Source organism: Capra hircus, chromosome 1 (genome assembly GCF_001704415.2).
Source record: "Capra hircus breed San Clemente chromosome 1, ASM170441v1, whole genome shotgun sequence".
NCBI lineage: Eukaryota > Metazoa > Chordata > Mammalia > Artiodactyla > Bovidae > Capra > Capra hircus.
In genome coordinates, this window is record NC_030808.1 from 138,884,337 (window position 1) to 138,908,825 (window position 24,489).

At 36.5% G+C, this 24,489-nt stretch overlaps 1 protein-coding gene across 1 annotated transcript in view; it reads right to left on the reverse strand.

The window, feature by feature from the left end:
* BRWD1 (bromodomain and WD repeat domain containing 1) overlaps positions 1-24,489 on the reverse strand; it is a 123,910-nt gene that overhangs the window by 16,910 nt on the left and 82,511 nt on the right. The window contains exons 29-39 of the mRNA XM_018051507.1: positions 24,403-24,464; positions 21,964-22,119; positions 21,624-21,744; positions 20,023-20,148; positions 17,065-17,137; positions 15,942-15,983; positions 14,019-14,165; positions 12,939-13,091; positions 5,944-6,110; positions 1,829-2,055; positions 282-449 (exon numbers count right to left, since the gene is read on the reverse strand). Coding sequence (XP_017906996.1) covers positions 282-449; positions 1,829-2,055; positions 5,944-6,110; positions 12,939-13,091; positions 14,019-14,165; positions 15,942-15,983; positions 17,065-17,137; positions 20,023-20,148; positions 21,624-21,744; positions 21,964-22,119; positions 24,403-24,464 — 1,442 coding nt within the window. The remainder of the gene's footprint in view (positions 1-281; positions 450-1,828; positions 2,056-5,943; positions 6,111-12,938; positions 13,092-14,018; positions 14,166-15,941; positions 15,984-17,064; positions 17,138-20,022; positions 20,149-21,623; positions 21,745-21,963; positions 22,120-24,402; positions 24,465-24,489) is intronic.

Sequence of the window (24,489 nt, forward strand, 5' to 3'; positions counted from 1 at the left end):
TCTTCATCACAAGAAAAAAGAAAATTTTCTGACTATGCATGGTGACACATGGTAACTAAACATACTGTGGTAATCATTCTGTCAAGTACACAAATGTCAAGTCAATTACACTGTACACCTGAAATTAATATATTTTATGTCAATTATGTCTCAAGGGAAAAAAAGCATAAAGGATATGTAATCACGTGCAGATGCGTCAGGTAAATAAAGCATTCAGTATTTATTCAGCTTTTGGGTTCTCTTGACGCACATTTCTCCCAGGACACTGAGCCTCTTCTCACCAGTTTTTCTCTGTGCAGCTCTGGTCCTGGTCACCCTGAGGTTGCTGCTCCTGGCTGGCCCACTACGGGAGGAGGAGTCTCGAGCTCTTGGACTCTCCTTGCTTTCCTCAGAACTATTTGAAGCAGAAGATGATGAAGAGGTACCTAAAGAATCTTCCATTTCACTTTCTAAGAAAAATGAAGCATCAACAGTTCATTACATATACACTCCTATCTTTACATGGTAAGCAGTTATTCTGTAACAACAGACTAAAGGCAGATTCTTAAAACACTTAGAAGTGAGTATATTTTTTAAAACTTTCAAAAGAATAGCTCATAATACTAAAAGATACACAATCAGCATTTGGAATCAAGTTTGTTATCTTATTTCTGAAAGTAACATGTTAATACTGATTTAGATTCAGAAAAATAACAGTTTATATACTGATATTTTATAAACAAGCTTTCATTAAAATTTTAACAAGCCCCACAATAGTGGGGCTTCTTCCTGCTTCTGTTTTGAAACAAGTATTTCCTATAGAAAAGACAGTCACTTCAAGTCCAATATTTTTCAGGTTTTCAGGTCTCTCTCTAGCAGTTGTTCCTAACAGCATCTTTGTATCACACATACCTCCAAGCTCAAGAAAGAGCATTTCAACATGCGACACACACACACACAAAGGTAGAAAAGGTGTGAGATGCGTAAGATAGGAAACCAAATTTCCTGTTCCTTCACCCAGGCATGTCTATCACAAAACAAATATTCCATCAGAATGAGTGGGAACATATTGTTGAAGGACAAAATCGTGCTCCATAATACAACCCAATTCTATGTCAAAGAAGAAAGTGGCTGATAGAGGAATGGGTATGTGCCAACTTCTGCATTCCACATCCCATCATGCTGACTGTGTTTCCAGATTCTTCTCCTTCCCCATGTATCACTGTCAAACTGATTCATCCTCCTGAGACAGAATTCATCATGTGATTCCCTCAAAATAAGGGACCCTATTAAGTAAACCAAGCTTCTCTGTAAGGCTTGCCAGTCTCTAACTGAGGGTGCATTCTACCTGTCTGATCCTACTGTTTTAAATCACAACAGTAACCACTATACTACCAAGACAAGTCACTGAAATCACTCAGAACAAACTCAAGTATGCACGTAACACAACCTCATTCACAGCATGTTCACAGTCTGTGTCAGCTACAGTTATACCGTCAAATGGTAATAAAATAAACAGTATTTATTATTTTCCAGATCATCAAGCCTTAAATTTACATGATTGAAATTTTTCCATGTCAAATTTTGCACACAAAGTATGATATTTATACCACATTATTTAAAACCTGAAGGATTCAAATTTGCTTAAAATGTGGCCACACCATTTGCAAAGAACAGCATTTATCAAATATAATTATTTATTTATTTATGTCTCTTCTGTTAAATTTTACGTTCCTTGAATATCAAGACCATATCTTACTTCTTTATTCTTTCCTCAAAATCCACAGTAACTAGCAGTGTTATAAACTTGAGTGCTCAACAGGTGAACACACAACATTCCATTTCTCACCAGATAATGTAGAACCATTTGTCAGAGTGACAGGCCTATTTCTTCTCATTCTTTCTGATGATGCTGCTGAATCTGAAGAGTCACCAGAAGTAATACCTGAAGAGACACTAGCTGTTGTCTTGCGGCTTGCGGAGTAAGTTGCCCTACTTGAGGTAGGCTGGATAGGAGAACCTACGAACTCAGAAATTACTTTTGTCTGAGATTTTAAACGCTTCTGCTTGGTATTTCTGGTCAAAGATAGGAAAAATAAAACAACATTGAGCAAAACAGAGGATGTCTAAATAACAGTGTATTATTAAAGAATAACTATATGATCAAGACACTGAAATATTCATTATTAACATCTTACTCTAGCTTGGGTTACTATTCTTTTATTTTAAATTTGACATTGCTTTATCCAAATTTGAGTAATAAACATGATCTAAGTAACAGTATTATAGAAAATCATACTGAATATCTTAGATTCTTTGGATTAAATAATAAGAAGAGCCAACATTTATGTAATACAGGCATTCATTCATATTATAAATTTTTTTAAGTTGTATGTGTAATGACATTTGTGATTTTTTATTTATTTTTTATTTTTGGCCACATCACTGCCTGTGGGATCTCAGTGTCCTTACTAGTGACTGAACCCAGATCATGGCAGTGAAAGCCTGGAGTCCTAAACACCTGGCCACCAGGAAATTCCCTATATTAAAGAATGAGATTTTCAATATGACAATATTCCCTCTAGGCTCATTTTTATATATTCCTAAAGACAGTATAGACTTCCCTGTAGCTCAAATGGTAAAGAATCTGTCTACGATGCAGGGGACCAGGGTTTGATCCCTGGGTTTGGAAGTTCCTCTGGAGAAGGGAATGGCGATCCACTCCAGTACTCCTGCCTGGAGAATTCCATGGACAGAGAAGCCTGGCAGGCTATAGTCCATGGGGTCACAAAGAGTTGGAGATGACTGAGCAACTAACACACACAGAGACAGTATAAAATCAGGAGAAATCAACAAAACCTGAACAGAAAGAACAGAGACGCAAAAAACAGATCAAGCTAGTTTTTTTCTGAGACCAATATGGTTTCCATCTAAGTGCCAATTCACCATATTTGATTCCTGAGCCATGTATTATGGTGAAAAAAAGATGGAAGTTTAAGTCAATCTGACTTTAAATTACAGATCTAACTAATATTCATGTTTTTTAAAGATAATCCTCTAAAACAAAATGATTTGGTTTTGCTTTCCCTTAAAACAAAAAGATAAAGGTGCTTTTACTTTTAGGAGTATCTAAGGCATCTGAGCTTATAGATAACCACACTCAACTATACTTCAATTTTTTGAAGGAAAAAAAAAGAAAACCAATAATTCTTTTAAGTAGTAACTTTATCATAATCAAGAAAATTCAAGTTTTCAAATGTAAATAGACCGTTTTTAAAGTCAAGCAGTTTTCCAGTTTCCATGTGTTAAATGCAATCTGTCAGTTACAAACGGGAGAAGGACAGATGGCTGCAAAATGTAGTATCTTGATTTCCTTCCTTTATTAAAAAAACAAAAGGATTTAAAAAGAAAACTCAAGTTTATTATGTCAAAAATTTAACTTCCCTTAATATCAACCATGGGCTTCCCCAGAGCCTCAGTGGTCAAGAATCTGCCTACCAATGCAGGATGCATGCGTTAGATTCCTGGGTCAGAAAGATCGCCTGGAGAAGGCATGGCAACCCACTCCAGTATTTCTGCCTGGGAAATCCCAGGGACAGAAGAGCTTGGCAGGCTACAATCCATGGGGTCACAAAGAGTCAGATATGACTGAATGACTAAACAACAGCAATATTAACTAGAGAGTAATATAAGAAGAAATAATTACATGCTTATACCTATCATAAACTTGACTTTTAACAGGAGACAAGGTGTAGCAGCTCAAGAATGAACACATTCTTCTTATTCTATCCTTTATGAAAAAAAAATGAAGGAAGCCTCAGAAACCATTGGGAGATCCAAAGGGCTTATGTATAATGGGAGTCCCAAAGGGCTTCCCTTGTGGTTCAGTTGGTAAAGAATCCGCTTGCAATGCAGGAGGACCTGGGTTCGATCCCTGGGTTGGGAAGATTCCCTGGAGAAGGGAAAGGCTACCCATTCCAGTATTCTAGCCTGGAGAACTCCATGGACTGTATAGTCCATGAAGTCGCCAAAAGTTGGACACGACTGAGCAGCTTTCACTTTTGCAGGAGACAAAAGGAGCAGAACAAAAATATTTGAAAACATAATGGCTGAAAATCACCCAAATCTGATGAAAACAGTACACATCCACAAAGCTGCACAAATTTCAAGAAGGATAAATTCAAATCCACACCTACAGTCAGCTGCAAGATGAAGACAAAAAAAAAATCTTGAAAGCAGCAAGAGGAAAAACTGCCTGTGTAAAATGGAAGGAACCTCAATAAAATTAATAGCTGACTTCTCATCAGAAACACTGGAGGTCAGCAGGCAGTAACATGACATAGTCAAACTACTAAAAGAGAAACACTGCCAACTGAGAATTGTATACATAGCAAAACTAGTCTTGATAAAAGTGAAATTAAGACATTCCCAGATAAACAAAGATTAAGGGAATTCACTGCTAGCATGTCTGCCTTACAAGAAATAGTAAAGGACTTCACAGACTTCCCTGGTAGTCTGGTGGTGAAGAATCTGCCTGCCAAGGCAGGGAACATGGGTTCAATCCCTAGTCCCAGGGAAAATCCCAACATGCCTCGGAGCAACTAAGTCCATGTACCACAACTACTGACCCACATGCTGACCACACACTGCAACTACTGAAGCCCACATGCTCAAGGGCCTATGCTGCACAACAAGAAGCCACGGCTATGAGAGGCCACACACCTCACACATCCTGTGAAGTGTGAGAAGCCCATGCACCACAAGAGAGTAGCCACCCCTTCCTGCAACTAGAGGAAGCCCACATGCAACAGTGAAGACACAGAACAGCTCAAAAAATACATAGGGAAGCCCCTGCTGATTCAGTGACTAAGACTCCATGCTCCGAATGTAGGGGGCCAGTTTGATCCCTGGTCAGAGAACTAGATCCCAAGTGCCTCAGTTAGAACCCAAACTAGCACAGCCAAATAAAGAAACATAAGTAAGTAATTTTTTAAAGAAATATTAAAGGATTTTAGGTTGAAAAGAAACAAAAACCAGAAGGTAACTCAAATCCACAAAAAGAAATAAACGACCACTGGGAAAGGTAATTACATAGGTAAATATATTGGGTTGACCAAAAAGTTTGTTCTGGTTTATCCATTAAGATGTTACAGAAAATCCTGAATGCATCTTTTGGCCAACCCAATTTAACAGTATAAATAATTTGCTTCTTATTTTCTTAACTGATTTAAAAGACAACTGCATAAAACAACATATAAAAGTATAAACTGTATGAGAGTTAAGGGCACAAATAAGAAGGGGAAAAGAGCTAAACTGGAACAAAATTCTTAAATCTGTGGGAATGAAACAGTATTAACTTGAAGTAGACCGTTTTCAGTTTAGATGCATGATGTAATCCCAAAAACAACCATGAGGAAATCCATTAAGGTTAACAGTGCACATTCTAAATGTACATGAAAACAACTAAACACTGAAAAACTCAACTTCCACATTTCAACGCTTTAAAATACCTATAAATTTGATGTTAATGCAAGCTACAGTCATAAATGACAGAATAATTTACTATAAAAGAGTAACTCCTGCATTTTATATTTCTTCTCTACAAGTAATCTCTAGTGAAAATATACATTACATCAAACTGGCACTTTCCCTTACACAATCAAATGCTCAATGGCCATACCTGGTAACCATTTTACCCTCTGCATTAAAAAAAATTCTTATGTGAAAGATAAATAATATTTTGAATAATCCTTAACAAGACAATTGATAGTTCATTAAATGTTTACAAATTTATGTAATTAAAAATCACCGCAATAACTCTATATGCAGAAAATGCTTTCAACCTATACAAAGTGACTATTCTTTTCTGTTCTCTAAAATGATCAAGCATTTCTAGCATAATAAAAATCAAGTATCACAACCTGATTTAAAAACTGCATACAGAGACTACAATAACCAATTCACCTGATACTTTTGTTAGCCTGGTTGACACGGTTACAATTTTGTCGTCTCTTGAATCTCTGGCTTCTTCGAAGTTTTTCATTGAATTTTTGACCAATTTTAAAATCAGATGAGATTTTCTTCATTTTTTCTTCAAATAAGGCAGATAATCTCAATGTCATACTGTAAATCTGCAAGGACATGAAAGCAAAACTAGAACTATAAAATCTTATATTTTTACAAATAAATTTGTAATAATCATTGAGGTACTTGTAATCTATTATATCACTGTTCTAGATAATATTTTATCTATTTCCTATTCCTTCCCTTCAAGGACACTGAAGTACCAAATACACACCTCTCTGATAAAAATAAAGTATTTTTAAATCAATCAACCCTCTAGAATCTTGGGTTTAGATCTGTATGTCAGTGGTTCTCAGTTGATTTTTCCCACATCTACATGTACAAACCTCCAAAGTGCCTCCTTCTCCTAAAGTTATATAGGAAGTTGACTGGTTTTAAGGCTGCTATTTAGGCAGCAGAAGGGCAGTGTCTCCTTGGGACAAGGGAACAAAAGCACTTTCACACCAGTCTACTTGAAATCTGAATGCCTTTTATGCCACTTAAGATCTAAATTATTTTTAGAAAAAGAGATGGCTTGCATCCAGAAGAAGACATTATGCCCTATAACCTTAATTATATAAGAAAGATTATGTTATAATAACTTTTATAATTAAAAACATCAAAATTTTAAAAGGGCAGCAATGCTACTATAAATAACTCTTGGCACAGCTATATATTCACAGGGAGTACTATGCATTCATCTACAATCATTCCTGAAAATAAAATGTAAAAATATTTAACAAAGTTAAATATCAATCACTCTGGTGCATGATGGAGGAAGGTGAAGAGACTAACACTGGAGAACCTTTAAAAAGTATAAAATATGTGACTTTCTCATATTTATATATATACACACATATACAGGTATCCCCCACTTTTAAGAAAGTTATAAAAGACCTACTTTATTAGTACCTGTTTTCACTAACTCAAAGAAATCCAAAGATTTTCCCTTTTATGAAAAAAGGTGAAAAGAGAGTTCAGCATCTGTTTGCAACAAGGCATTACAGAGGCACAGCAAACCACAAACAGCAAAAGCAGTGCCACCAAGCTTCTTCCCCGGCAACCACTCTCACCATCTCAGCGATGTGTCACCACAGTTGTGATTTTAGTTTTTAAAGTGACATTCCAAACCACAGAGATACATTTATTGTGGTTGCTGAGCCTGCACTGACACATCATCACCCATAGTCCATTGACAACATTAGGGTTCATTCTTGGTGCTAAATATTCTATGGGCTTTGACAAATTTTCCCTTTCAACAGCCTTCTAGTCGGCAAAGTTTTGGCAGGGAGATTAGTTGATACCCCTTTATGGGGGATCCCTTACTTATGATTCTCTATTTCTCGCTTGCTGTCTTTAAAATTCTCTCTCTATGCTTGACTTTTACCGTTTCAACTATGCTATGTCTTGGTGTGCATCTATTTGTTTGTGATTCATTTTGTTTAGGCAAGTCGCTACAGTTTTCAGCTGTGTCTGTGAGCATCTGAGTTTTATCTTGGTGTATTCTATGCATCTGTCATTAAGACGTGTCCTAAGGTAACTGGTTCTTCACCTCACACCATTTCACCTTAAAAAAGATTTCATAGGAATGTTCTACCTTCAAATACAGGAGGAAACCTATACATACACACACACACACACAATGAGTATATGTGAAATCTGTAATCCCTCTTATCTTTGAAATGATCTTTAACAGTTATTTTTAGTATTTTGTATATATATTCAATTTATTCTTTTCCTTCAAACCCGAACTCTAGTGTAAGTCACCAATTTTAACAAAAGTGATTTTGTTCCTCAATGGTATTAAGTTTGAAACCTCTGAGAATCTTGAGTACCAATTTTTCATATATCTGAAAAATTCAGTAATACACTTTTAATATAAAATAAAATAAAATAACAAGAGGAACTAAAAAGCCTCTTGATGAAAGTGAAAGAGGAGAGTGAAAAAGTTGGCCTAAAGCTCAACATTCAGAAAACGAAGATCATGGCATCTAGTTCCATCACTTCATGGCAAATAGATGGGGAAACAGTGGAAACAGGGTCAGACTTTATTTTGGGGGGCTCCAAAATCACTGCAGATGGTGATTGCAGCCATGAAATTAAAGGACGCTTACTCCCTGGAAGAAAAGTTATGACCAACCTAGATAGCATATTCAAAAGCAGAGACATTACTTTGCTGACTTAAGTCCGTCTAATCAAGGCTATGGTTTTTCCAGTGGTCATGTATGGATGTGAGAGTTGGACTGTGAAGAAGGCTGAGCGCCGAAGAATTGATGCTTTTGAACTTTGGTGTTGGAGAAGACTCTTGAGAGTCCCTTGGACTGCAAGGAGATCCAACCAGTCCATTCTGAAGGAGATCAACCCTGGGATTTCTTTGGAAGGACTGATCTTGAAGCTGAAACTCCAGTACTTTGGCCACCTCATGCGAAGAGTTGACTCACTGGAAAGGACTCTGATGCTGGGAGGGATTGGGGGCAGGAGGAGAAGGGGACGACCCAGGATGAGATGGCTGGATGGCATCACTGACTCGATGGACGTGAGTCTGAGTGAACTCCGCGAGTTGGTGATGGACAGGGAGGCCTGGTGTGCTGTGATTCATGGGGTCGCAAAGAGTCGGACACGACTGAGCGACTGAACTGAACTGAACTGAACAAAACAAGTGCTAAAATTATCAGTTCAACACGAATATGGGCATGTCTCAAAAACCTCCAGTTATCACTATGCACAGTGGTAACGATAAAAGACTGGTCAGGAAATGTACAAGGATACCTGGTTTCAGCACTGCTACTCAACACTGTACTTTAACTTTAAATTTTACCAGAGCAATTAGGAAAGAAATAAAAATAACTCAGGCTAGAAAGGTAGAAGTAAAACTTTATCTATTTGCAGATGAAGTGATCCTGTGTATAGAAACAATCCAAGATTCTATAAGAAAGCTATCGGTGCTAATAAATTGATCCAACAAAATTGCAAGGTATGAGAACAACACATAAGAATCTGCCACCAAAAATGAACAAGTACAAAAGGAAATTAAGAAAGCAACTGCATTTCAAATAGCATCTAAAACAAAAAAATATCTGGGAATACATTTCACCAAGGAGTGGGAAGACTCTCCACTGAAAATTACAAAACCTTGCTGGAAGAAATTAGACCTAAATAAATGGAAAGGCATCTGGCATTAAGAGACAGAAAGACTTAGTAGTGTCAAGACACCAATACAGTCTAAAGCCATCTACACACTGAATGCAATCCCTATCAAAAATTCAACTTTTTTATAACAGAAATGGAAAAACTCAATCCTCACATTAATAATGAATTGTACCCCTGAACTGCCAAAATGATCCTGAAAGAGATCAAAGTAAGAGGACCAAAATTTCCTTTGTTCCAAAACATACTACCTAAAGGTACAGTAAGCAAAACAATTTAGTACTGACATACAAGACAGACAGAGTTAAGAGACAGACAGAGACTCATATGTACAAACCAATGAACAGAACTGAGCTCAGATACAAACCTATCTATCTAGCAAAATGATTTTCAAAATGGGTACTAGGCCATTTAATAGGGAAAGAACAGTCTCTTCAACAGATTGTGCTGTAATATCCAGATTTCTACACACAGAATAAACTGGACCTCTGTCTCACTCCATACACAAACAGTAACTCAAAATGGATCAACAGCTTAAATATAAGAACTAAATCATAAGGACACATGAGGTCAATCTTTATGATGCTCAACTTGGCAATGGATTTATTTTTTTAACTATTTTGATCACTATTTCCAAACATTTGCCTCTATAAATTACTCTTTAATATACACGTATCCTGCAAGTATTCTTTTCCACAGTTAATTCTGTCTATAAAAAAATAATTAAAAAAATAATTAAAATTGGAATTAATGAGTTAAATGACATTTATTTTTCAAACCGCTCAATAACAGTGTCACATACTTACAGGCTGTGTGACCCTAAGCAGCAATGGGTTCTTAAATATGAAACCAAAAGCACAGAAACCAAAGGGGAAAAAAAAAGTTGATTAATAATTTTATCAAAATTAAAAACTTCTGTGCATCAAAGGACATTATCAACAAGTAAAAAGACAACCTACAGAATGAGAGAAAATAACTGGAAAACACTTATCTGATAAGGACTTAATATAAAAAATATATTTGTAAATTCTTACAACAAAAAATAAATAAAATTCTTATAACAACAACAACAAAAAATTCAAATTAAAAACTGGGAAAAGCACTTGGAATATATATTTTACCAAAGAAGATAAACAAGTGGTCAATACGCACATGAAAAGATCATCGACATCATTAGTGTAGTGACTATATTTTGTTTTCTGTATTCTTGATGCTCTGGCATTTGAAGCCTTGATCTTAGAGAGACTGCCCCTCCCTGGGATAATTGATAGCAAACTACTCTTTCACAGGTACACATCTGATACAGAAATCAATCAATCCAGAGCTCACATACCTAAGCATCTTCCTTTATCAAATTCTCATACACCAAGCGAATAATACTTTGGTCACCTCATGCGAAGAGTTGACTCACTGGAAAAGACTCTGATTCTGGGAGGGACTGGGGGCAGGAGAAGGGGACGACCGAGGATGAGATGGCTGCATGGCATCACTGACTCGATGGACGTGAGTCTGAGTGAACTCTGGGAGATAGTGATGGACAGGGAGGCCTGGCGTGCTGCGATTCACGGGGTCGCAAAGAGTCGGACACGACTGAGCAACTGAACTGAACTGAAGCGAATAATATTCCCTCTACCCAAATCACCCCAAAGAGTCTGACATCTAGAGACCACACCTACAAACCAAAGCTCCAATTATTGGTACCAGCCAGTACTAGACTGTTTGCTCTGTTCTGTCTTACCTTCCTGTGAAAATCCCAATGTAGGCTCTGTCATGCTCTTCCCATCCCTTCCCTCTGCCAACTCTGACTACTGATCAACTTTGGTCCATCCCCACATGGCCTGAATGTTATATCACACTTCTGTTCCTAGGGATCTGTGAGCATAAACTTTCTTCATAACAATTCACATCTACATGTCTTTTCATATCTGACAAAAATAAATTCTAGGTACAATTTTTAATAAGTTGTAACAAATACAAATCAAAACTACAATGAGATAATACTTCACACTCACTACGATGCCTATAATTTTTTTTACAAACACAGAAAATAACAAATTTTGGCAAGTATGTGGAGAAACTGGAATCCTTGTACACTGCCAATGGGAATGCCAAATGATCTAGTCATTATGGAATACAGTTTGGTGGTTCCTGAAAAACACAGAATTACCCTATGAATCAGAAATTCCAGTCTCAGATATATACCTAAGAAAACTGAGGATGAGAACTCTTACAGATTCTTATATTCCCATATTCACTGTAGCATCAGTTTCAACCACCAAAAAGTAGAAAACAATTCAAGTGTTCATCAACAGAAATGAGCCAAATGTCATACACCCATATGGTGGCATATTATTCACCCCGCAAAACGTAACAAAGTTCCAAAACAGGCAACAACATGGATGAACCTTAAAGATGACATGCTAAGTGAAATCAGCCAGACACCAAAGACAAATTCTATATGTTCAATTTGTATAAAATATCTAGAATAGGCAAATTCATAGAGATACAGAATGAATGAGAAGCTATCAAGGGCTGAGAAAAGGAAAGAATGTGGAACTGGTTGCTTACTGGTTATAGAGTTTCTGTTTGGGGTTATGAAAGAGTTGAAAATAACAGTGATAGCTGATCAACACTATGAATGTAATTTATGTCACTGAATTGTATACCTAAAAGTGGTTAAAATGACAAATTTAATGTTATGTATATGTAACCACAATTTTGAAAATTTGGTCACATAATACACCAAAACTCATTAATTGTGCACTTTAAATGGGTGAGCTATATGACGAATCCTCAAACATGTATTTTAAACAAAAGGGAAAAAAAGACATGAATGAAATTTATTTTCTCTCTGGAAGGAAGTCTACAAATGGTGAATATTGATGAAAACACAAACTGAGAAAAAGACTGTTAAGACTTGAATGTCAAATTGATCCAATAGGCAACCTGGATATTGAAATGTGAACGTTCTTAAATTAAAATAAGAATTAATAACATGGGTGGAGTCTGATAATAAGTAATGAGGGGAAGCGAAATTAAGATAAAACAATTAGCAGTAACAGTCACTGATAACAGAGAAAATTCTATAGCATCAAGTAAGTACTTTAATTTTAAAATCTTACTCTCAAAGTGTTGCTGTTTTTTCAGATGATCCAGCACACTGACTACAAGGGTTTATGAATATTCACTGAGAATATACAACTTTGTGTACTTATTATGCTTCAACAAGTTTTGAAAAACTACCCAACATGTAACGTTTTAACAAAAATTTAGGAGTGTCCACAATGCTGTTCTTAACTAATCAGATGCTCACGTTTCTTCTTCAGATCCAAATTATTAGTATGCATCAATAGTCCCCTCCCCACCTCAGATTTTCCTTTTCTTACTTGTAATATTTGTCCAACCTCTATAACTAAGTTCCCAAAGTTCCCAATCCACTTTTTAAGATTCCTATATATAAGAGAACAGACTTTTCTCACTATACATTGAATACAAATCTGTTCATTTTTCACAGATCTCCTCACTGATGCCAATCTTCTTTTGTTTATAAAACTTTAGGAAAGATAAACACTGTCACCAGGAATCAATGTTTCCACAGCAGATACGTGGGCTGTGGTGAAAGCTCTACTCTTAAGAGTAGTCTTATTATACTCACTGTTCTTTCATGTCTCTATTTCTACCAAACAATAGAAAATCATCATCTAAACAGAGCACACATATTTTTTTTTATAAACCACTTTTAAAATTACCTTTGATCTTTTGTTTGGTGTATATGCTTTTGCATTGCTAAATATCAAACGAATGTCTTTGCAAAATTCCAAAGGGCTGTCATAGTTTCCCGCTTCTAAAGTTTCCCTTACTGTTCCAAAATCCATTGGAGTATCTATAATGTCTCGGTAATCCTAGATTTTAAAAACAATAGTTAGTTCAAAGATTCAATTCCTGTTTTTAGAATTGTAAAAGTGCATCAAATCTCTAAAACATTCAAAATGACAGAAGAGAAAAAGGTTATAAGATCTTAAAAATCATTAATAACTTTTAAAAAGACATTCAAACACAGACAAGAAATGTAACAAAATTATATATTTGGAATCAGGATATAAAACTTTTTATTTCCTTCTGTATACTCTACTATATAATTTCTAAGCTTCTTACAGCAAATTTGTGCTTTCTATCTTTCAAAAAGGTAATGTTTTACTTCCCTGTTAGAAAGTGGAGAGTAACACTTAAAAAAAAATTCTTTATTTGGATGAGCCAGGTCTTAGTTGCAGCATGCTGGATCTAGTTCCCTGACCAGGGACTGAACCCAGGCCCCTAGCATTGGGAACAGGGAGTATTAGTCACTGCACCACCAGGGAGGTCCCAAAGAGAGACACTTTTAACCAATTCATAGTTTTCCCAGGGTTGGGCCTACTAACCCTCCGATAATGAGGGGTAACATTGGTAACTAAGTCTTACCCAAAGTACAAGGTACAATTTCTTGAATTCTATTAATTCAAGAAACTATAAAACAACTCTTCCACTGCTGACTTAGTGCTAAGAGACAAAGTTAACCTTAAGCCTACACATCTCACTTTTTGGTTGCTGGGTTGCCAGGGGCGGGCGGTGCTGGTTGTTATTCTTTTTTTTGTGGCTATGCCTTGAGGCTTGTGAGATCTCTCTCAGTATCCCAACCACGGACTAACCTGGGCCACAGCAGTGAAAGCCTGGAATTGTAAGCATTAGACCACCAGGGAATTCTAGACATCTTAGTTTTTCATTTAAACACCTCTACCCTAATCTCTACACCAATAAGAAAAGCACCAAACATTCAAATGATGACAACTTACTGGATATTCAACCAAATCAACAGGTTGTCTAAATGGTTCAGAATCTTCACACTGAAAAATTAAGTTCACTAGTTCCTTACACTGTTTCTTCCAGTTGTTTTCAACATAATTGGTTGTTTTGATGCTCCTTTTTTTCCAATCATGAACCTGAAAATACATTTACAATATTAAAAGCTTTCTCAGCCTTGGAAAAGCTGCACTATAGTATGGTATGGTATGGTATAGTAATGGTAAAAATCTAACTGAACTATTGTCTTCTGTATTATGTCAAAATATGTCATTATATGATTTTCTATCTACTTAGGAAAAAGTCTACTTTAAAAGAAAAAAAAACAATAATGTCATATCTGTTACTCCAAAAGCACATTTTCATTCTACCACTTATCTCCTAAGTTTAAGAAATGTTTTCACAGAATATGAAGTAGCCACACCAGTGTGGCTACATAACATAGTAGGCAGAATAATATCTACATCTTGGTCCCAAAAACCTGTGGCCAAAGGGACTCCACAGATACGATTAAAGGAGTGGATTTTGAGATAGGGAGGTGGTCCTGGATTATCAGGGTGGGCCCAGTGTAATCACAAGGATCTTTATACAAGGGAGGTAGAATGGTCGGAGGCATACTGGGAGATGCTATGTTGCTGACTTGGAAGATGAAAGAAGGGGGCCACCAGACTCCAGAAGCTGGAAAATGCAAGGAAATTACTTCTACGCCAGTTTCCAGAAAGGAACACAGCTATGCTGACACCCTGACTTCAGTCCAGTGAGACCCATGCCAAACTTCTAATCTACAGAACTACAAGCAATTTTTATTGCTTAAGCCACTAGATTTGTAATTTGCTACAGCAATCATAACAAACACTAAACAGATAACTAAATCCTGAAGTCTGTTTAAAAATGAAATTATATGAAAATGACAATAACTCAAGTCTTAACTTTTCAATGTTATTTGAGGCACCATATTACGAAAACTGATGTGACAGAAAGCATAAATTTAAGCAGCATTCAAATGAAATTTAAAATAAGTTAACATTATTAAGCATTTTCAATAATAACCTTTACTTTTAATTAACATGTTACATTAGAACTTTTTAAGAACTGCTGATGACACAACTTTAACTTTTCCAAAACTTATTTCTCACTTTATTCTCCCCTACTCCTCCAACAAATTCTCATTTTGTAAAAGGTCCAGTCACCAAATCCTAGTTTTTCCATTAAAAGGTCTCATCTCCTTCCCTTCCCCTCTGTTCCTAGCCAGCACTATCCTTTTTTTTCAAATGGCCACATGGCACAGTGGCTTGTGGCATCTTGGTTCTCTAACCACAGATCGAATCCGAGCCCTCAGCAGTGAAAGCAGAGTCCTAACCACTGGACCACCAGGGAATTCCCAGCCAGAACTATTCTTGACTAGGTTTCCCAACTTTTACTTAAGATTCCTGCAATTAACTCCTAACTTTAATATATTTAGTACCTATTCTCTTATCCTTCAAAATCTACCTTTTGGACTATGAAAGTGACTCTACTATAAATTTAAATGAAATCCTTGGTTTTTAATATCATCATAATCTGCTCCCAATATAAAGGCTAGATACAACCACTTGGCTTGCTCCAAAATTCAGCCCCTACACTAGCCAGGCCAGTGTTCTCAGTACCCACCAACATGCCGTATTTTCCTACTTTTTTAAACCCTATACTATTTGAATTTCCTCTTCTTACTCTCTCATGCTGAGAACACATTGCAAATCCCAACTCTTCCACTAACCCTACCTAGCCATCCACCTTCCAGTGATTTCTCCCATTTCTCTTATAATATTCAATATCAGTATCAATATCCCTTTTCAAAGACAACACCTAAAATCTTACATTGATATTAAATCAGAGAATAAGTCAACAACTAAGGTTAATCACACAGATTAACTTACTCTCCTTCTTCCAGAAGATGTTTTAGGAAGATCACTATCATCCTAGGAATAAAAATCAGAGCACTTTAAGTGGTAAGATTGTCATTAGACAAGCAATAATCATTAACATACAGCATATCAAAGACTTTTAAGTTCTACAAGGGTTATAACTTGATAACAGAACCTCAAAAGACAGACTATCACATGATTTTCATGGTACTCAGTTCAAGAAACCAACCCTTATTCTTAATAATCCTTTACATTCCGTAATATAAATATGCACTAATTCCAAAATATGGCTATAACAAGTTGCTCTGTGCATGTCCATGTCCACAGAGGACATGCACAGGATAAAACTCAGAAACAGTCTCCCACAGATGCTTACATTATGTAAGCTACACGTTTTATCGCCTAAATCATGTATTAATCATATATTAGCATACTTATTTATATTCCAACATTAAATTGGCAGGAGAATCAGTGAACCATGATAATAGTTTGTGTGGAAGTTGACACCACAGAGAATCCTTCCTCCAACTACATACAACAACCTGATTTTGTATGAAGTGAAATTACACAGTACCATGGATATCTGCTTTGTACTTACACTTCAACACCATCTTGAGTGAAGGACTTTAGGGTACTTAAAACAGAGTAATGTTTATTGATTTTTAATTACAATTAAATCCAACTCTCAGATACTGACTTTCTTTTTTGGCTGCACTATGTGGTTTGCAGGATCTGAACCCAATCAGGGACTGAACCCAGGCCACGGCAGTAAAAGTGCACAGTCCAACCACTGGACTGCCAGGAAATTTGCTCAAATACTGATTTTACCAAAAATATTTCCAAGGTACTTCTTATATTACATCTTTCTCTACCAAAATTTTGGAAAGAGAACATGTTCCAAACCTAAATTACTTCCCTAGACATTACTTGGTTTATTTAGTATCAATTATTGTCTATTACCTCATTGACCACCTAGATAATTTTAAACTGTAGTTTTATCAAGTGCCCTATTTTCATAGTTCACTGAACTATAGCAAGAATCGATATGGGTAACCAATGTTTTCTACTTCACTCTTCATTCTAAGTCATCATTTGAAATAAACAAAAGCCATTATAAAATTCACAAACTTCATACCAAATCTTCGGCATTTTGTTCATCATTTTCAGAAGTGTTAGAAAGTTCTGAGATATTTATACAGTCTTGATTCCTAAAAGACAATTTTTTACTTTAATAGTATGCAAATATAGTTCTTATTTCGGAATATTTAAAGTACTTTAAGATACAGATCCCCAACTATGCAAACAGCTCCCCAACAATGCACACCAAATTAAAAGCAGTAGAATATCAGGTTTTCAATCTATCCTCTGTGGAAACAATTAATCGTACTAGAATACTGAAAGTAATTTTTTTCAATTAAGTATGTATGGAAATTAAGCTGGTAATCCAGAAGTATTGTAAGTATGGCCTCAACTGGATGAATACACAGATGAGTTTTTCTAAGTTATCACCACTGGTAATATTTGTACAGTGAGTATCAGGAAAATGGCTGATTTGAGATAAAAGAGAATAGAAACAAAAAAGGAAGTAGAAACTGAAGCAAATTACATCTTGACCTCACTGTAAACACAGCAGAAGGAAGAATGTTAAAGCAGGAAATTCTAGACATGATGGGGATGAAAATGGACATGTGGTCTCCCTGAGCAGAAAAGAATTTGGGGAAAAAGGGAACAAGCTTGAGTCCTCCAGACAATGGACAGATTCAGCCCAGAAGGTTCATGTGAAACAGACTAGAATCATTTATTCACCAGTTTGGAGCCAGATGTTTAAAATCATGTCAGAATTTAAAAATTATCTTCTCTAATTTATAATTCTTTCAAAGAATTTTTATAACTGTGGGGGAAAGGCATATAAGATCATACAACAAAATCATATGACATTTTAAAGGAAAGAGGCTGAGTAATATGTCCAACGTCATCCAGAAAGTTGACTAGAACAGAATAGGTTGGGACTAGGATCTCAATTTGGAGGTCAATTTTCATCCTACTATTTGAAACTGATTTCCAAATGCCAGAAAGTGTGGACTATTCATACATACACTTTCACAGGATACAATCCAAAACAGATTAAAACTCAATCTGATTGTGAGAAAGTATCAGACGACCCAAATTAAACTACATGCAACACCTGACCTACCTCTTGAGAAATCTGTATGCAGGTCAGGAAGAAACAGTTAGAACTGGACATGTGGGGAGGGAGGTGGGAGGGGGGTTCATGTTTGGGAATGCATGTAAGAATTAAAGATTTTAAAATTAAAAAAAAAAAAAAAAAGAACTGGACATGGAACAACAGACTGGTTCCAAATAGGAAAAGGAGTATGTCAAGGCTGTATATTGTCACCCTGCTTATTTAACTTATACGCAGAGTACATCATGAGAAACACTGGGCTGGAGGAAGCACAAACTGGAATCAAGATGGCCGGGAGAAATATCAATAACCTCAGATATGCAGATGACCACCCTTATGGCAGAAACTGAAGAAGAACTAAAGAGCGTCTTGATGCAAGTGAAAGAAGAGAGTGAAAAAGTTGGCTTAAAGCTCAACATTCAGAAAACGAAGATCATGGCATCCAGTCCCATCACTTCATGAGAAATAGATGGGGAAACAGTGGAAACAGTGTCAGACTTTATTTTGGGGGGCTCCAAAATCACTATAGGTGGTGAGTGCAGCCATGAAATTAAAGACGCTTACTCCTTGGAAGGAAAGTTATGACCAACCTAGACAGCATATTAAAAAGCAGAGACAGTACTTTGCTAACAATGGTCCATCTAGTCAAGGCTATGGTTTTTCCAGTGGTCATGTATGGATGTGAGAGTTGGACTATAAAGAAAGCTGAGTACCGAAGAATTGATGCTTTTGAACTGTGGTGTTGGAGAAGACTCTCGAGAGTCCCTTGGACTGCAAGGAGATCAAACCAGTCCATCCTAAAGGAGATCAGTCCTGGATGTTCATTGGAAGGACTGATGTTGAAGCTGAAACTCCAATACTTTGGCCACCTCATGCAAAGAGCTGACTCATTTGAAAAGACCCTGATACTGGGAAAGATTGAGGGCAGGAGGAGAAGGGGATGACAGAGGATGAGATGGCTGGATGGCATCACCAACTCGATGGACATGGGTTTGGGTAGACTCCAGGAGTTGGTGATGCCTGCAGTTCATGGGGTTGCAAAGAGTTGGACATGACTGAGCAGCTGAACTGAACTGAACTAAATAAGGGTACAACATTCATTAAAAAATGATGCGGAGGGAGGACGGAGGGGGGTTCAGGATGGGGAACACATGTATACCTGTGGCGGATTCATGTTGATGTATGGCAAAACCAATACAATATTGGAAAGTAATTAACCTCCAATTAAAATAAATAAATTTATATTTTAAAAAATGATGCCATAATTAAAGAAAGAAAAGACTAGATTAAAGGAGACTAAGAAAGAAAAGACTAGATTAAAGGAGACTATGAAAACCAAAGAGCGAATGCAGTGGGAATTCTGGATTGGGTCCTGTACCAGAAAAAGACACTGATGTAAAAACTGATGAAATCCAGATAAATTCTGTACTTTAGTCAATAGTATTGTACCAAGGATAATTTCTTAACACTTCATAAGGACACTACAGCTGTGTAAGATGTCAACCTAAGGGGAAAACAGGGCAACTCTCTGTGAAAGTGAAGTTGCTCAGTCGTGTCCGACTCTATGCGACCCCATGGACTGTAGCCTACCAGGCTCCTCCCTCCATGGGATTCTCCAGGCAAGAGTACTGGAGTGGGTTGCCATTTCCTTCTCCAGGGGATCTTCCCGACCCAGGGATCGAACCCTGGTCTCTTGCATTCCAGGCAGACACTTTAACCTCTGAGAAAAATTTTAAAGAAACAGAAAAAATTTGACTGTTCAACTTCTTATTCCTTTACCTAAATTATAACCACAGAAAGAGAAATTTAAAGAAATGTCCTTTAATGTAACACATTAAAATGCAACAAATTAAAAACACAATATGCAAAGTAACTTTTCCACAACATCTATAACATGAGGTCACTTACTTGATAAATTTTAAAAGCTGGTCTGTTATCTTCTTAGCTGATCTTGCAATTACACTCTCAGGTTCATTAAATGTTCTGGCATTGTGTTCTATATATCTGACTTCCCAAACTAATGCAGATAGCCTCCTTCAAAGTAAAAAACAAGGAAGTTAGGGTTTAAAAAATGAAAATACAGAAACCAAGTTAAAAAATCCTGCATGTTAAGCCAGAATGATACAGTAAAATAATGCTGTCAACTTCATCACAGTCATAGCAATTATATTAGAAGCTGAACTGCAGAGAATACATTTAAGGACTGAAAATCTTAACAGATCACTTAATCACATCCAGAAAACCAAAAAAGCAACTCTCCCTTTTCACACTGCCTTTAGGCACGTTTGAAGCTATAGACTCAATGAACAAAATGTGTTAAATACCATCAATCCTAAGAAACTCAATCTGACTACAGACTGACAAAGTAGTTTCTGACTAAACCCACGTTTACAACACTACCGAGGTAAATTAACACCAACAATATGAACTCAAGAAGTCAATATTTTGTGAAGATAATTTTCCCAAAGTTGCTGAATCATACAGAATAAAACACCATAACCTGCTTCAAAAAAAAAATCATTGAGAATGGGAAATTTTATAGTTTTCAGCACTCTAAAAGCCAGAGACAAAAAGTTGATGATTCCAGGAAATTAATTTTCAAAGGTCAAAGTCCAACTATTAACTCAGTTCAGTTGCTCAGTCATGTCTGACTCTGTGATCCCATGGACTGTAGCACGCCAGGCTTCCCTGTCCATCACCAACTCCCGGAGCTTGCTCAAACTCGTGTCCATCGAGTCGGTGATGCCATCAAACCATTTCATCCTCTTCCGTCCCCTTCTCCTCCTGTCTTCAATCTTTCCCAGCATCAGGGTCTTTTCCAAGGAGTCAGTTCTTCACATCAGGTGGCCAAAGGATTGGAGTTTCAACTTCAACATCAGTCCCTCCAATGAATATTTCAGACTGACTTCCTTTAGGATTGACTGGTTTGATCTCCTTGCATTCCAAGGAACTCTCAAGAGTGTTCTCCAACACCACAGTTCAAACGCATCAAGTCTTCAACGCTCAGCTTTCTTTATGGTCCAACTCTCACATCCATACATGATTACTGGAAAAACCATACTTTTGACTGGTATGGTTTGTCAGCGAAGTAATGAATGTCTCTGCTCTCAATATGCTGTCTAGGTTGGTCACAGCTTTTCTTCCAAGGAGCAAGTATCCTTTAATTTCATGGCTGAAGTCACTATCTCCAGCGATTTGGAGCTCAAAAAAAATTGTTAACTAAAATTTTATATTTAAATGGAGCAGCTTTTGTAAGAAAAACAGAATACTAAAGACTAAGGAATGAAATGTGTTCCTTTTCCTTGTCCAGGTTCTATCCATACCTACCCATAGGCATCTAACCCTGCCTTACACACAGAACCAAGAAATGACTATAATGAAAGAAGAGAATGAAATGGAAAATAATGTTAATCATTCCCCACTCCAGCACTGTCACTGTCAGCCACTACTACCTCTTTTCACTCTAACTGGTATGGCCCAAATTACCTTTAAAGTAAGTTTCTACTCACCTGTAAAATCGATTCACAAGTCTCATTCGAATGGTGTACAGATCAGTTGGGTAAGCCACTACAGTACAGTACTTCGGGTATGTACACAGATCAACTGGACCTGCAAAAGCTGCTGCGATATCTGTAACAGCAGAAGGAAGAATCTTCATCTAAATTCATGACCCCTATGGGATATTTCTCGACAAATCATTCATAAAACAGAGCTACAATCAACACTGCAGGCTTACCCCAAAAGTAACAAATGGAAATTGTAATAAAAGAACACAATCACATTACTGTTTTAAAATACCTCTATGGAAAAGAAATCATGAAAATCAACTTTTTCACGTAAAAAACTTACCAAGATTCAAAAGTTGATCTATACCACTAATAATTCGTTCACATTCTTCATCTCTTGATTTCTGACCCCATTCACCATCTTGAGGTTTGTAGAGCAATTTCTCTAGCTCATCTGAAGTGACAGAAATACTAGCGCCTAATTCTTCAGGTGGATCAACTATGATTTCATCAAAAAAAAAAAAAAAAAAAGAAAAGAAAAAAATCAAACCAGAAACCAAATATACACTATATTTTAAAGCTGCCCAAGTTCATAAACAGGATACTAACCAAAGGAAAAAGAAGCTACTTTGTAGTGGACAAACCTGGCCGACTCCACCTAAATCAAATGATTAAAAGTTAATATTCCCAGTAATAGGACAAAATGCTATCAGATGCCTCCTACGGGATGTACTGGGAAAGCCACAACATTACTTCTTTGACACTCCTGCCAAACATGCAAACTCCAGAATTAATCACGGGGGATATCAGACAAACCCAAACTAAGGGATATTCTACAAAGTGGCCAGTGCTCTTCAAAGGCATCATGGCTGTGAAAGATAATGGGAAAATTTAGGGATCACAGACGAAAGGAAATGGAGAAGACATGGCGATGAAACCCAAGCTGTGAAAAGACAGCAGGATTATGGTAAAAACCTGGAAAAGGCCGGGAGGATTAGAATTGTTACAAGGGTATTTCCTGATTTTGATGACTGCACTGCACTTATGGAAGATGCTAACAATCAAGAAAGCTGGGCATTCAGAAATTCTTCATACTTTCCATTGTCAATTTTTACTGTACTTTTTAAACATTTCATTTTGAAATAATTTCCAGCTCAAGAATATTACAAAACAGCCTTTTAAAAGAGCGTGTGCATTTTAAAAAAAAACAAGAGGCAATGTAAATATTCAGAGAATGGTTTCTTAAAAATTATTTTAAAAGGAGGAAAACGTCAACAAGCCTGGAGACAAATGTATCACTCTAACAATCTGACAGGTAAAACAATTTTTTATTATTACTTAATGCACATTTCCAAGACTGATAATGCAAATGAGCTTTTCTTCATACACCTCCAAATTTATCTTTCTGCCTATTCATGTTGTTTGACAACTCTTCCAAAGGCTTCTTGGCCTCATGAACATGTAAAATCTTTCTATGTGAGTGCTTTCACTAATTTGGCATTGTTTACAAAGAAGTATCTATAACTGGCTGTTAAAAACACATGCTGATGCCAGACAGCTTAGAATCCTAACTCCTATCCTTTTCAGAGCTGTACAACTCAGAACCAGGTACTGGAGACTCTCTTGAGTCTGCATTCCTTCACCTTTAAAATTAATAACAGAGCACCACCTCAGAGAAAGATTAAATGAATTGATACACATGAAGTTCTTAGCAACAGAGTGAGACCTCAAAAAGGGTTTATTTTATCTAAAGGGTTTATCAAAAAGGGTTTATCTATATAGGTATTATACAATGCAAAATTTCATTTCACATTGCTAACTATTATTTGTTAAGATACTAAGCTCAAAAGAAAATTTAAGAAGTCACTGGTGACTTTCAAGACTTGTAGTTATTTTTTCAAAATTTTCTGGAAAAACTCCTAATTTTCAAAGTAAAGCAAGACAATAGTTGATGGAGATATGTCAGTGAATAAAACATGAAGGAAAAGGGCTTGGCCCCTAAGGCAGACACAAGAACACCACACAGAGCAAAAGTTTCACGTGTCAATAAGTGGAGGTAGAAGGACAAAAGTTTTTCCATGTTTTTATGTTCAATCAACACTAATATAGAAGAAAGGCCTGATAGAGGAGAGATGGAGACAAGAGATATACAGGGCACCCCTTCAAAAAGTTTAACAGGAGTGAAGTTAATTAATTCAGTAGCTAAAATGTTCAAGAAAATGTAATGAGAGTTGTTTTAAGGTGAAAGACACACATTCAAACTTGAATGGAGATGGGAAAGTTTCATTGTTGGAGGCAATGAACTCAGTGTCAATACCAGGTCTGAGAGGAGCTCAAAGCAGGGGACAGCAAGCACTGCAGAAGAGGCTGCTGTTGGGACAGACACTTACCTCTGACAGAAAAGGAACAGACAAACCCTAATAAGACAACCAAGCTGACATAATGCAAGAAACAGACAAAAGTCAAATTAGGCTTTGCTTTAAACAGGGTACTAAAATAAGGATGAGGAAAAGGAAATGCAGGGTTCATGAAGGAGGTCAAGAAGAGATAAATACATAGTTACTTGAGAAATGATAGCTGGTAACTAAGATACAGTCAGAAACAGGCTGGAAACAGGATAAGAAATAAGGAGCCAGGATACACATAATTTTGTTCACTTGTTTTACTAAAGCTCACAGTTCGCATAATGTTAACGTTTCTCAAAGACAACAAATGCACTCTATGTACATGAATAAGATAAAAAACACTGAAAACATACTTTCATCATTTAAAAACTACATACCATTGTCAGGTATTGGTTCCATATCCCATGGGCTAAGTTTTTCAATTTCAGTATTGTCCCACCTATTAAGACCAAAAAAGTTTGGTT